The following is a 15,291-nucleotide window of genomic DNA, read 5'->3' as shown; positions in this document are numbered from 1 at the left end:
ATATATATATATATATATATATATATATATATATATATATAATAGATCAAATTTATTGAAATATCAATATATACTATTGTTGCACATATGATTAGAGTCTTTGTCTTAATGGTAAAGAATGTGTGAAAAACAACGAGTTCGGAAGATTGATCCTTGCTTCTCTTAACTTCATTATTAGTCAAAACTCATGTCATACAAATTTCAAGAGTTTTTTGTGGGTCCTTCAAAATCCTTTTTTTTTCACCTCTCTCAAACCTAATGCTTTTTAAGATATTATTTCCTCCGTCACATTATATGATATTATTTAATTTATTTTTTTTAGTTATAAATTATTTTTATCAAAAAAAATAAAATTAAATATAAGTGTACTTTTTTAAAGTTAAATTATTTCTAATTATGAATAGGGGTGTTCACTGGTTGATTTTGGTCGGTTATTGATCAAAATCAAAACCAAACTAATTTAATCGGTATTAAAATTATCAAAACCAAACCAACCCAAATATAATGTACATTTATCGTTTTGGTTTGGTTCGGTTATTCGGTTATTAACCATACATAAAAATAAAAGGATCAATTCATTCAAAACATGAAAAAAGTGACAACAATTCATTCAAACGAAAAAATAGTTAGAATGAATGTCAACTTTCGATCATTGAATTTACTGAATAAAACATCAAGATTCACTATTTTGGCATTAGAAGAAAGAGATAATGACATTTTCAGTCCAACAAAGAATTTCGATAGACACTCATATGCATGAAACCAATAAGAAAAAATGTTCTCAACTTAGACATTTTTTTCATAAATAAATTATAAATAAATTTTGATGAAATATGTAAAATCTTTAAAATTGTTTATGAATATAAATATTATGTATGTATAATATTAAAATTTATGTATATAACTGGTTCGGTTCGGTTCGCTCAGTTATTTCTTTGGTTTTTCCGAACAAAATCACAATCGAACCAATTACTATGGGTTCTTAATAATCTAAAATCAAACCAAATCAAAATCCAAATTAAATCAATTTATTTAATCGATTTGATTTGATTTTTAGATTTGGATCCATTTTTATCCAAACCATAAACACCCGTAATTATAGATGACATTCATTTTGAGACATAAAAAATCATTTGGGACTTATTAAAGAAAAGTATATCAATAAATTGGTAAAAAATAAATATTTACTAATCACTAAATTTAATTAAAATTTTAACTTTAGATGTTTACTTATATTAAATATAAAATAATATTTCAACAAGTTCCTACCCAAAAAAAAAAAATTTAGAAGAAAAGATTATGTGCAATTACACATATATCATTGTACTTTTTCTTCCCTCCTAAGTAGGAGGTTTGGCCTAATGTTTTACAAAAAGATAACAGCTTCTTTTCTTCCTTGAGTCTATAGGTGACACTTTTGATTTGGATTTTCATACATTCTTTACCAAATTTAACACTGATTAAAATTAAGTAGCAAAATTAAAGATAACAATGACTTCAAGTAAAAATCGATAAATTAATGTTATTTTTTTTTAATGTATGATACTCTCTCTGTCCCTAATTACTTGTTTACTTTTGAATTGGCACACCAATTAAGAAAAAATATAGTAAATTTACCATTTTGTCCCTATTAATTATGAAATGGATGAATTAAAAACTAGTTCTAGCATTTTCAAAATAATTAATTGAGGATATAATAAATCAAAAAAAATATGTTTTCTTGATTTGTCAATAGACAAGTAATTAGTGATACCTAAAAAAGAAAATGTGGACAAATAATTAGGAACAGAGTGTGTTAAGTAAAAATCTCAACTCATCCATTATAAATCTATTATTTCAGTATATACATTTTACCGTGTTTTTTATAAGGGAAACTTACATAAATATACTATAATAAAAAAATATTTACCATTTATAGCAATAATATTTTTACCTCACTTGATCACTTTTAATTCATTTATAATACAAGTTTAATACATATTACAAAGAACAATTTATTATTCACATATAATACAAATTTTAATGATGAATAATATATTTATCACACATTTTAATACACTTATAATACAATGTGACAATTTTTTTACCAAACAAACATAATATATTTCAAAAAACAATTATAATTCATATATATTGCATACATAATTCACTTTTAATACATATTACAAATTTAACAAAGCATTGGTATAAATGGTAATAAACAAAAAGTATCGCTAAAATCAGTAATTATTTTTTAAAATGTATTAATTTATGTAATTTTTCCTTTTTATAATTACTAGCAACCCTAACCGAAGAAAAAAAATCATATGGATTGTATTTGGTGGAAAACAAATTGTCGAAGCCATTCATTATCGATGATAAAGTCGTTAAATTGAGCAAAATAGATGTGAACTCACTGAAAAAATTTGTTATTTGCTTCTTTAAATTTTGCACCCCCTTTCGTAAAATGTCTGACTCACTACTACACCCTAGGTCTCTTCTCATTGAGCAGATTCAATATATAGAATGACCATAAGTGAAAGTAACATATATACTAAATATATACATATAATGTACATTTATTTTCAACCCATTTACACATAGAAGCTGTGTCTCTGTCTGCAGCATGATACAAGTCAAAGCCAGCAAAAGATTCATCCATTTAAAAGTTTGCAAAACTAATCATTCAAAAAGCTAAACCATAAACACTTTTGGCTCAAGCTGTTGATCCCAACCCAAAGGCTATCAATCTCCAGAACAACAATGTGACTAAATTATAGCAATGTGAATTGAGATTTCTCTCAGCTCAAATTAGTCCTAAACAAACCAATAAAAATCGAAGTATAATAAACAGGTCTCGACAAAGACAAATAAAAACCAAGGTACTCAAGAGTACTTTTTCATTTGTAGCACTCTGGAAAAGATAAAAATTTTGAAATATTAGTCGAATAGTGTTATAAAACAACAAACAAAAAAGGTTTTTTCATCATCGAGGTAAACAGCAGTAAAGAAATTATCTGAGTAAAGGCATGTCAAACAATACAGGATTAAAAGAAAGTGTGTTAATTACCAGAGTCTGATCTTTGTAGGTAGGTGTGAGTAACTGCAACTGTACCTTGAACAACTATCGATGAAATAAACAATACGAAAAAGAGAGCAAGGGAGAAGAATTCATCCCAGTAGGCCACATTCAATAAGCACACCATTTGTAGGATCACAGTTCTTGCCATGCCAATGGCCGTCTCCAATCGTCATGAATGATATTCAGTAACTCTACTGTACACCTTCAAACAGAAATCAGGCATCAGCTTCAACAAGTTGGTTAGCTATTTTGTTGAGGCAAATTTCAGCTTCTTGATGCACATTACATCTGAAGCAATTGCTTTTACCTCGCTCAGGCTTTGTAAAGATAAGGGTGAATAAATCGTGCCTATTTCTAATTACACTATCCAATCCTAAATTCGCGTCTAATAGAAGTTCATTCTTAAATTTATATTCATAGTTGGATATCCTCTCCAGACATTAACCCATCGATATTAGCTGCTGAGTGTATTTGGCAAACTAAGATATTCTCATTTCATTGGCTAAAGTGGGCGTACACATTTTGACAACTGTTCGAATATGTGAATAACAAATTATTTGACACTTCTTTTTAGAAGGACAGTAAAATATCGGCGAGCTTTCTTTTAATTGTAATTATAATCCATTTAGACTTCCAAAAAAAAAAATCTAGCAGTCAGGCTCTGCATTTTCTTCTTTTACTCTCAAGAATTTCATTCACAGTGAGCTTCTAATGGACTGAGCAAAGCTGCTTAAACATTCAACCCCCAGAGCATATTGAATAGGCTCTGTAAATTTCAAAAACGCTCATAACCACTGAAGAATGAAAATAAACAAATGGGAAAAGTAATGTTTTTCAGATGGATTTTTTTAAGATAGTTAACCACTTATTTAACGGTAAGAGGGAGGTCATTCAGGATGTGTCAGCTCCGGAATGGGGGAGGTGGAGTCAACTAATTTTTCGCCTTCATAGTAATAGACCAACAACAAAAAGATGATATACACGCTGAAGGAACATGGGGAGACTATATGTAGAAATAGAATAGTAAGTGATTTCATAAACACACCACCAGCACCAAGCCCCGCCTCCCAAAATAGTTTCTCGCGGAGAAGGTAACTGAAAGTCCAAAACCATCAAGAAATAGAACCATGGGAAGGCACTTTCTACCAGGGATTGTTCCCATCAACCTTAAAAGTATCCAGACCTAAACAACAGCAATCAGACAATCGAAAATGAAAAGCCTCCCAGTAGATAGGTCACCATATAATACCATCGAATGCCTACTTCATCATAAGTTGTAGCGAATTTAAAAAGGAATTCAAACATTCATGTCATGATCAGACAAGCAACTTTTCAAACTGCTTAAGAGCAGGTCGACTTAATATTACAGGTACGTGTCAATATACTATGCGCAAGATTCAAGGTAAATCATCTCTCGTCCATCCAGATATAAAATTTAACACATGGGGTTCAGTAAAGTTGAGGTTGAAACGAAAGCTAAACGCATTCTTAGCAACTATCACTTCCTCCCCCTAAAATAAAATAAAACCCAGCATTTTCAAGGTGGTCCTAACGAAAGCGCCCGATCAGAGAAACACGTCGCACAAGAAACTGCAAAGCCGGCATAACGTCGCTAAGTATTATATATCTCCGAACTTGGGCAAGTCCTACACAGAAGTATAGTTCCACAATTTAGTTTGAGTTATGAACTTCGTACGATATGTTATGGCCATCAACTAAGTTGCACGGACTCTTCACTTTCGATGCCGCACCCGTGTCGGATTCTCCAAAAATACACTACTTTCGGAGAATCCGACACGCACCAGTTGACATTTTTGAAGGGTCCGAGCAACATAGGCCATCGATAATAATGGGTCAAGCGCATCGAAGTCTAGCATGTCACCTGTAAATACGCATAGTTTCAACGTTTTCCACGATGCCCTCCACCTGACCTAGCACCAGGATTGCGAGAAAATTGCAGCTTTAAGCTGACTGAATCACGCTCATGCTCATCGAATTTATAACCTGCAAGATTTAGTTTTACTACACCATCGCAACAAATTTCTCTTTCAGGAATGACTCAAATGTACACCAGCAACATGTGATATTGTATACATTATCGGAAAATTGGATCTGGGGTTTGCTTTCAAGCGGAAAAGGTTCAGCATGCAACCAACAAACGAAATGACGAGGTATTCCCCATGTCGTGGCAGAGTCAAAGGCACATGCAGAGCTGCGCAAGAGAACAGCTTCCAGGTGTCCTTCAACTGCTATCAAAAGTTTAATCCCCTCAAAATTGCCAGAAGACCAAAATTTTAACATGCAATTCACACCCCTAAATAAGATGAAAGGACTGCAGAAGAAGAAGAGAAGAATTAACCACTAGACTTGTGCACGGGAGGAAGGAGGAAGCCTAGTTTCTAAGATTGAGCTTTGGAGACAGACTACCAAGACAAACTAATCTTGTTCAATGTGTTTAAGCACTAGGCATTTGTCCAGAAACAGCTCCACATAATAACTAAGAGTTCGGTAATTCACAGAGCTACTATCTCCCCAGCACAGCTTTATCTTAAGAAATTTAGAATATTCACGAAACACCGATCTTGTTTAGTGCTATTCGGATGATAAATTCAGGATTCTCCACAACCAGCACTGAATAATGAGGTGCCCATGTCATCAGCTCTAAAGAACACGTGGAGAAGTTTCTTATCAATATCTCTGACAACAAAAAGAAATGGTCGAACCACAATTTGCACTAGTGATGAGATAAACTACGTTCAAAGGAGATCTGGAGAAAATGCTGAAAAAATGGCCCAAGAATCTCCATAAATTCAGGAGGTGGTGTCACTTCCCACGTACACATTCCTCAAATTATATTAGAGAAAAAGTTGTAGAGGAGAAAAGTTAGTATGGCACTCAAAAGGCTGGAAGGAACAAGGTGAAAATGTAACCAAATGTGAGGAACCAGCATCATCAGGATAATTACAAAGAGAATGTCGCGGGTAACCAAACTCAGGAAAAGAAAGATACCAATCCACTTAGACTTGCCAACAAAAGATTGTTCCCGTTTGTTCATACGAAATTCACTTTTTTCAAAAGAAAATTTCAAAACAACAGTTGGTTATACATTTGGAAGAGTTTTTTTTTCAAAAAGAATTTGAAGATGAGTTTCAAATTCAAAAAGTGGATGACCAGTTTTTCAAGAGAAATTTTTTCCCCACTCACAAAATTTCAACTTTTTTCAAGTCAAATGCATGTCCAAACGCAACTCGATTTTCAAATAACCTTTTTCAAATATCACAATTTTTTATGTCCGATTGCCTACTTAGAATTATACTTCTACAAATCGTAAATAAAGCGTGCCAGTGTAGGAAAAAGTACGCACAATTTGACAGGATTGCATATGGATTATTATCACATTTTCTATGCCCAAACACCCAGAAAGAGTTATAATCCTAATTTTGCAACTTAGAAGCAAAAATATTTCTTCTTGCTCTCGTTTAAACATTGAAAACCCCAATCTTATATCCCTCTATCCCAACTTATAAAAAAAATAATAATAATAATAATATCCCAACTTATATGGCGCACTTCCCTTTCTCTGTAGCAAAAAGTGTCACATTTTTACATTTACAAAAATTTAAAATTCCAATTTTACATTAATCAGACAATTGTGTCCAGTCAAACAGTACCAAATAAATTGAGATCAAGGGAGTACTTGTGTCTGCAGGTTACCAAAAGGGGCAAGAATATGAAGGCCAACTGTATTAGTAGCAGTCACGAGATGTGACTACAGAAGGGTTTGTCAAGCTCACCTTGTAATGCATCCATTGCAGTAGCTGCATGAAGGGGACTAACGAAATCAACAAAGCAAAGAATCAAAGGATCGCCTCCAGCCTGCATAAGTTGATAGAGCAGTGAACCCAAAATAACAGTATACAGAACTAGAACTCGATAAGATGTGGAAGGTATTCTTACATGTCTTGATCCTTTTGGTACCAGCCTAACTTCTTTGTAACCTAAAAAAGGGCGGAATAAATCTGCAAAAACTTAAGGAAAAAAATAGATTGGGCCATATGACAATAAGAAAAGAAATTCTTGCCACACAAGGATACGTGACACCTCTCTTCTTGTACAATCCGCAGGCAAACCCTCTACAAACAATGTACTGCTAGCATCCGGAGGAAGGGTAGCTTCTGGTCTGCCAGCTACCATTCCAACATTCCTGCTTTTAAAAGCTAGCGGGTCGGATCCCCCAATGCCCATAACACGTGGATCATCGATAGGGGGATGGCCACTAATTCCACTATGTATGGATCTTGCAGACTCACTGGCAACATGGGAGGAAATTTGCTGGAAATTTTATGACTATATTAGACCTATACAGCATCAAGAAACCAATCTCAAAATAAAATAAAAATTAAGTACCCCACTGCGGAGGTAGCGCTCATAGGATGCTTCAATAGGATCTGCGTCTCTCCCGACTCGAGGCATTCCCCTTTCAGCATCACGGCCATAATAGCCAGGGTATTCAGGACCACTTGGAGCATCTAAAAAGGGGAAAACACCAAAAGAAATTAATTGCAGAAAGAGAGAAGGAAACACTAAATTGTGCGTCGGGCTGCCAGCAACTTATATTTTTTCCTGGTAATATGAGAGCACAAACAAACAAGAAAAAAATAGTAAAATTAAGCTAATAAAGTGCAACAAATATCAGCATGAACATGAGATAACAAATATGAACCAAACCTGAAAGTTGAAACAATTTTTACCCTCATCTCCCTAATAAACTTTTTAAGGGTTTGGTTAAAGAAACTTTGTAGTAATGCAGAGTTGCAACTTAAAATCGTCAGTACCAGTGGGCTGTGGACTAGCACAATCCTAGCAGATAATATCATTGCACTTCCATACTTCTCATTGATAAACTGATACATACAACAACTATTCAACTACTACACATCAATCCTAAGCTAGTGAATCAGTTATACGCATCATTATTGTTCATTAGGGGTGGGTAATTGATCGATTCAGTTCTGTTTTAAAACTTCGGTTAGGTGTGTTAGTTACTCAGTCCATTTCAATTTGATTGCCTGGTGGCTAAAGAAAACGACTGAATCTTCTTGCGTTAAGTTAAAGATATGTTGAATACACTAACATGTTCTTTAATCTTGTGGTCTTAAACATGCCACATGGAAAGTTGAAATTAAAGAGTATGCCGGAAAAAAGGAAAGAGACTTTATTCTTGAAACAAACTAAAAAGGAAAGTAAGATGAGCAAAATTGAAAAGGAAGGAGTATTAGTTTTTGAATACATGAGCTGATCAGTGATCATCGAACAGAAAATTACTCAGTTCGGTTTTTATCATTTCAGGCCACTGCTGTTCCACCCCATTTTAGCTCATGTCGAATGTTCACTATTTTTCTTGAACCCTCCTTTCCCCTTGAGACCTTATAATGATTTTGAATTGAGGACTAATTTCAACTTACCTATATTGGTTTCTGAATACCACCCTGCATGACTGCTATCGTCTATCTTGACATATTGAATATACTTACTCTTCTATAAAACCCCTGCAACATATAGTCTTGGATTATATTTGGGTTTTGTGCAAAATGGACTTGTGCTTAAGGAACACCTCATCTTTCCACCCTAAACTGAGCATAAATCATCAAATAGCTTACACACCCTCAAGCAGATTGATTACTAGAAGTAAATTTGTTCAAGGAACAGCTCGTCTTCTGGTAATTAATATTCTGAAACCTTCCCAACTACCTAATCATCAAAATGTCTCATGTGCTATAGTTGAAGGGAAATCTAGTGCTGCCAATAGGTTGGAACCAAAGATGCAAGACTCCAAAGACGGCAAGGAGTTTCATACCTTCATTTTCTCTGCCTCCTTTTGTACTCAATCACTTTGTTATCATTAAGAAACCCAGTTAAGTTAGTAAGTAAAGGATCCCATGGCCCAAAAAATATTATTTCTCCATATGTGTCCCATAAATATATTTAGTCCGGTCATTAAATGTAATCAAGCCTTTTTCTTTTTTTGAAACAAGTAAAGAAATCGAGCCTTCTTCTTAAAAATCAAAAACTTAAGTTGTTTTTTTTTTAACTTGTAAGGTTGTATTCTTCAGCATTAAGGGCATGTTGGCCACCACAAAAAAGTACCAATTACAAACTTCCTAACAAATCTACAATCTGATTTGTATCTATTATACACAACTGTTTACACCAAAAAAGTAGAGATACTATACAATTCCATTTGACCTTGTGTATGGAATTGGATCTATTGTTGAAACATCTACTACTCCTTTCCTTCCGAACTGACCACCATATACAAGATGGTATCAACCTCCACCATCTCCTCTGGCTCTTGGTGCCTCCTCTCCTTACCCAGCTCTTCAACATGTTTGATGTACGTTTTGGCATTGTCCAATTCAGATTGATGCTAAGGAACAAACTAAAAACCTAAACCCAAGTTATAAATCCCAAACCTAAAAAAACTAAAACCAGAAAAGGAAAACCAAAATTTCAGATTTTTTGGGTTAAAAACCATCACTACAATTAAGCTGTCTCGGTCCAATATCATAAAACTTATTCTCTCTGGCACTAGAATTACTCTCCATTTTCTACTGGCACATAAACCTCTAACAAGACTAAACGAGTGCTCAGTGCTAATAAACATTAAAAGTAAATGTACCAACATGACTTAAAAAAACTAATCCCAACTACACCCTTCTCAATTTATATGACACTGTTTAACTTGGTAAAAAATTTAAGAAACACAAAAAAAGCTTTTGAAAATTATGTTCTAAAATAAGCCTTGTACATTTGTGTAGTGAGGAATCATCCCATGAGAATTCTAAAGTCAAGTTATCTCTATATATAGAAAGGACACAATCTTTAAACTGACCTAAAAGAAGTAAGTGTGTCACATAAATTGGGAAAGAGGAGGTAATTGTTATTGCCTATATAATATTGGTATTCCATTGTGCCTTACTAGTCTGCAAGGATCCGAGGAGATTGTACATTACTTCCTTCCATAATATTATTTTATTTTTGAGAAAGTTAAGAGTTTTATAGACAAGAAATACACCAATAGTGTATATCAGCAGTAATTACAGGAGTAAATGAGGAAAACACCATAACCTTTTACCACCTACACCCTCATAAACTATCTAAAATATAAGTAACTTCCTCCACCTCATTATGTAGGGTAATGTATACACCAAAAATAATTGGTCACCAAACAGTTCATCTTCAAACTCTAAGCTCTGGAAAGGGATGCTCTTGTTTTCAAAACATACTTGATTCCTTTTCCTTCCAAATTGTCCACCCAATGCAGGATAGGACAATCTTCCATCTCTCCTTATGTCCTCACACATTCCCATCTTTGTTCCAGCATGCTAGCATATCTGAAGTATTTTTTTGGCATAGTCCATCTGAAACCCCTAAGGTTCAGGAAAATCTGCCAAAGCGGTGTTGTCACCTTGCAATGTAAGAAGAGATAATTTGTCGTCTCTATTTCATTTCAGTTTCACTAAAAGCACCTAGAATATAACTGCCTCCATTAGGTTTGTCTCATCCCCTCTTAAACTCCTTCCTCCCTATGATCTTGTACCTACAACCAGTGCATTTGCTTGGCATAAATGCTAGAGCTTTTTTTTTATGACAAGGGAAACCCGCAACGCTACCCTTTAGGTGTGCAAAGAGTAAAACCCCCACTCCTATGCAATAGCTCGCAAACCACATAGGAGAAGTGACCCGCACTAAGCAAACCCAGTGCGACGAGCTCGACCCATAAGGCAAACCCAGTGCGACGAGCTCAACCCATAAGGCAAGCCCCTTGCTTTCGCTGGCGAGGGGTTTCGAACTTGAGACCTCCAACATGGAAGTCCCAAGCCCAAACCACTGAGCCACCCCGAAGAGTGAGGTGTTAGAGCTTTTAAACACTCCTAAAACTATACTTGTTCCTTTCTTAATGTTCCACGGGATGTCTTCATTCCCAACTTCCCATATATATCCCATGCTTCATCCTCTTGTAGTTTTTTGCTAACTAGTTACCCTTTATTCCCATCATTGACTTCACGTTTATTTGTGACTCATCTCCTTTATCTCTCTTCTTCGATTTACGTTCAAGACTACCTGTTTATGCATCATAGTCATAGCTTTCCTTGGAATAATGTTGCAATACTTACATGTGGTTCATCACATCTTTGGGTAAGGACAAATTTTGTTGGACTATGATTAACCCACTCTTAAATGTTATTAAGCGACATTTCTATCTTTCAAGTATGTGTAGCTATAACTAAACCATAAGCTAAAGCAACATCTACACTCTACAATATCTTTCCTTCATCATTCCTAGTACTATATATTTCTCACATGTGCTTGGTTAAAGCAATTACCATCTCAACTCACATGACTATTTAGATCTCTCCTTACAAAAAATATGTTGGTTCGTTGGAGTCTCCTGAACCGATCTTCTATATTTTTCCCCGAAATTAAGTTTTACTTTCGCCATCTAATCATACTAGGTGAAATAATGCCCCCAATATTTAGATATTTTTAGGTGGTATTTGTTATTACGTTTGTTTCAATTCATATGACATAGTTTGACAAAATATGTTGTTGTAGTTTGAACGTACACATAGTTCTAAAAGAGAAAGACTTTTGAAACGTATAAATTTTAAATATGTCATAGCAAGATTCTTAGAACTTGTAATCTTGAATATGCTACTGTATTTGTTTGATTATAAAACTTCTTATCCTTATTTTTATCTAATTTTCTCACTCAATCAAATAAATTGGACAAAAAGCTTATTAAAATAACCATGACAAGCTGATATTTCAAAAATATAATAAGTTAATTGCCCAAGTAAAAACAGGGTGAATCATTGGACAACATTTTTGGAAAAGGCTCTGTATACGTATTAAGACAATTACTACATTATTTATATACATATATGATTGTGAATTTAGTAATTGTTTAGTACTTTTCTCAACTTAGACTTATCCCTTTTTTTGAAAGAAAAGGCATATTTTAAATACTTTTTCGATAATTACTGTAATGCTGCAAAAGATAGATTTATATTGTCTAACTTAGGTAGATAAATTAACTTTGTTAAACTTGAGTTGTACTCACAAGTGAAGATAATAGTTGACAAAAATTATATACTAAAATTATATGATATAATAATTGAACTCTTTAACTTGAATTTAGTGCAATAAAGTTAAAGTTGTTAAGTGAGAATACATAAGTAGTAACCAATGGCGGATCCAGAAATTTTCACTAAGGGAGTTCGATTAATAAAGATCTAGTGCATGAAGTTTGAACTTGGTAGTGCATGAAGTTTGAACTTGGAACCTCAAGATGAATTTTGAACCCCTAAGCCATTGAGTATACCTCTAGTCTTGTGTTCAGGTGATTCGAAATCTATATATATATCCATTAGAAAAAATACCTTACATATATAGTGCAATTTTTGTCGTGGGGGTTTGGGTGAACACCCTAGCAACTCCCTAGATTCACCCTTGGTTGTAACATAAGTTTTCATTTTTCAATGGAGAATTTTGTTTTTCCCGTGATGCAGCAAGTAATAAGACAGGTATAAGCAAGAGAACTATATATTTATCACGAAAAACATCTCTACAAATGCTATGGATACAGAACAATGCACTTGCATTATCAAATATTATTGGAACAAGAAAAAGAAAGGCAATTGATAAAAATGGATCAGTAATGATAAGTACATAAAATTGTTTGAGATAACATTCAAGATTATTCATAGGAACGAGTACTAATTACGGATCATTAATTTATTTAACACAGTTTTTTTGAAGCATTTAAGCTTATCCTACAAAAAAAGCTGTGAAATCATAATAACTGACATAAATCGCTTCTCAATACTTATTTTGTCCCAATAAAATGAAATCTTGACCGACTTAAGAACATAGAGGTTGTATTTATGAGTCCAAAAGCATACATAGGAGTTTGCTACTCAATATATGCATTGGTTCAACTCTTGTTGTCTCCTAATTAAGTTACACTGCCCTTTAAGTTTAAGAATATGAGAAATAGGACTTCTGCTTTATCTGAATGAGTGACTGTTGGTGTTTTGACTAAACTAAAGTGCCACATGGCATGACGACTTGAATTCTCCAAAGGTGGTTTGTTCTGTTGGGTCAAATAGTTCAATTCATCAAAACATTTTTACAGGGAACTGGAGATACAGTACACCACCATTTCAGCTAATAGAACTGCTCCATTTCATTTGAATTACATAATAACCCTTATGACTAGAATTGCAAACGGATGCCGAAGATCAATCTCTCCCTCATTAATTGTAAAGGAGTTGATTGCACAAGTACTTTTAAAGTTAATTATCTCCTTTCCCATACAAGGCTTAGTGAAATAATCACATTCCAACATGCCTTACCTCTACAACTTTATGCCTAATTCCTACTTCTACAATAACAATTTATAAAACGTGCTGCAAATCTCTCCAACCTTTTCCTCTTTACATTCAGTGTCTTGTAGGCATGCAATACCACTTGTCCTTTCTTTTAAGGTATACAGGAACCCTACCAAATGTTCAATCAGTGTTTAGGCAGAGTCAGCTTCATCGCTTAAGGTTAGCATTACCGACAAGACTTATATTCATTGTCTTTTTTGTAACAATATCACAAAAGAAGGAATTTATTGTCCCAGGCATCATATCATCAGTGTTAATCCAAACATTACTGCTTGTCAAGGAAGAATTGCTAAAGTTTATGTTTTAGTATTGATTTTGCTTGTACTGTAAAGAATTTTGTGATATCTACATTGGTCTTTAAATTGAACATCTGCTTATATATATTGTCGTGGAAGGTTTATTTTGGTCTTTCTTTTAAAATTGTGCCTCACAGTTCGCTTGAGTGAAGCAAGGCCTTGTTGCTTTTTTACGCTTCACGCTCCCTTGAACACTAATTTGAACTACCTACCTGGACAATCACCTTTTATCATCATCTGTACATGATGGTCGAACCATTTCTTATCTTGCACCACACCGGGGGTGTCAATTGTTCATGATGCAGGAATCCTTGCTCATGTCCAGGTGACAATGTGATGGAATCCTAGTTCCTTTTTAGCTAGTTTTACACTGACTGTCAACCTCAATGGGAAATTGTAGGTTCACCACTACTAAATAATCCCATACACCAAAAAGAGCCATCTAATGAATAAAGACCAAAATAAAGCTCCAGTATCGAGCCAAAAAAAAACATATTGCCCTATTAGGAGGACTACAAACATATGCTACCATTTTTTTTATTTCCTCCACTTTCTACAGTAATACCAAAGACATTCTTGGTGAACATTCCCCCAATTCCTACCATAACTATATCAAACCAACCAAAACAAAAAAAGGCATAAAAATTAAGTTTTTTACTGAAGAATTAAATGAATGAACCCTTTCTACAAGCCATAAAAATTTAGTTTTTGCTGCAGCTTTTTTTAATTTCCTCCACTTACTTCTCTAATACCAACTACATTCTTGACGAGTAAACAAGACATTCCGGTGAGTTACCTCCCAATTCCTACCATAACTATATCACACCAACCGCAACAAAAAAAAAGGCATAAAAATATGTTTTTGAGTGAAAGAGTAAACGAATAAACTCTAATATCTACGAGCCATAAAAAGTTTAAGTTTTGGACTGAAACCCTAGTTTCTACAGACCTTTCTAACTGAGCAAAAAATATGCCGAAATCTTAAATTAGTTAAACACGTAGAAAGTTGATGTAGATACCGTATTCGCTGCGAGGACGTTTCGCCACGAATGGAGCAAGAGCCGCCGACGCCGCCGGAGCCGCCTGCTGCTGCCCACCGCTGGTGTATCTCCAGTAAGCATCCGCCATGTTACTCCACCGAGAGAGAAGTATAGTAAATTTCTACTAGAATCGAAGAAGAGAAGGGAAATAGTGCCCACTTTCTGCAAATCCGATAATTTAAAGGAGAGACTAGACGATGAATTGAAAAGCAAAATGAGGAATTTTATATTTACTGCTCTAAGCCCGACATTTAAGTACAAGGTCTGGGGTTCGAACTCAGGCAACATCATTTTTTATATCTGTTTTTGTTTCAACTAATTTGAAGATTTTGACACTTTTAGTAAATTTATTATATTTTGTATTCGTATTTTTGTTATTTCACCTTTTATTTTATATAAAATAGTTTTAAATATTAAATTTTATAAAAGAAAATAGTTTT

At 34.0% G+C, this 15,291-nt stretch overlaps 1 protein-coding gene across 3 annotated transcripts; it reads right to left on the bottom strand.

The window, feature by feature from the left end:
* Positions 1-2,622: 2,622 nt before the first annotated feature.
* On the bottom strand, positions 2,623-15,070 carry LOC107023787 (RNA-binding protein 1-like). 3 transcript variants are annotated; one of them, XR_001457250.2, is made up of 7 exons: positions 14,831-15,070; positions 7,469-7,590; positions 7,156-7,393; positions 7,019-7,080; positions 6,856-6,937; positions 3,050-3,263; positions 2,623-2,893 (listed from the first exon to the last, which is right to left on the bottom strand). XR_001457250.2 is itself a non-coding variant. In XM_015224584.2 (7 exons), exons 1-6 carry the CDS (start codon positions 14,937-14,939, stop codon positions 4,962-4,964), a joined length of 717 nt encoding a protein of 238 aa, XP_015080070.1. In that variant the 5' UTR covers positions 14,940-15,069; the 3' UTR covers positions 4,308-4,707; positions 4,944-4,961. The 3 variants fall into 3 exon arrangements, 2 of the variants coding, with proteins under 2 accessions (XP_015080071.1, XP_015080070.1); XM_015224584.2 differs by lacking the exons at positions 2,623-2,893; positions 3,050-3,263 and adding exons at positions 4,308-4,707; positions 4,944-5,065 and having other exon boundaries at positions 14,831-15,069; XM_015224585.2 differs by lacking the exon at positions 2,623-2,893 and having other exon boundaries at positions 2,910-3,263.
* Between the last annotated feature and the right edge of the window lie 221 nt (positions 15,071-15,291).

Source organism: Solanum pennellii, chromosome 6 (genome assembly GCF_001406875.1).
Source record: "Solanum pennellii chromosome 6, SPENNV200".
Taxonomy (NCBI): domain Eukaryota; kingdom Viridiplantae; phylum Streptophyta; class Magnoliopsida; order Solanales; family Solanaceae; genus Solanum; species Solanum pennellii.
Note: the sequence above shows the minus strand (reverse complement) of the source record. Positions and strands in the feature narration are given on the sequence as shown.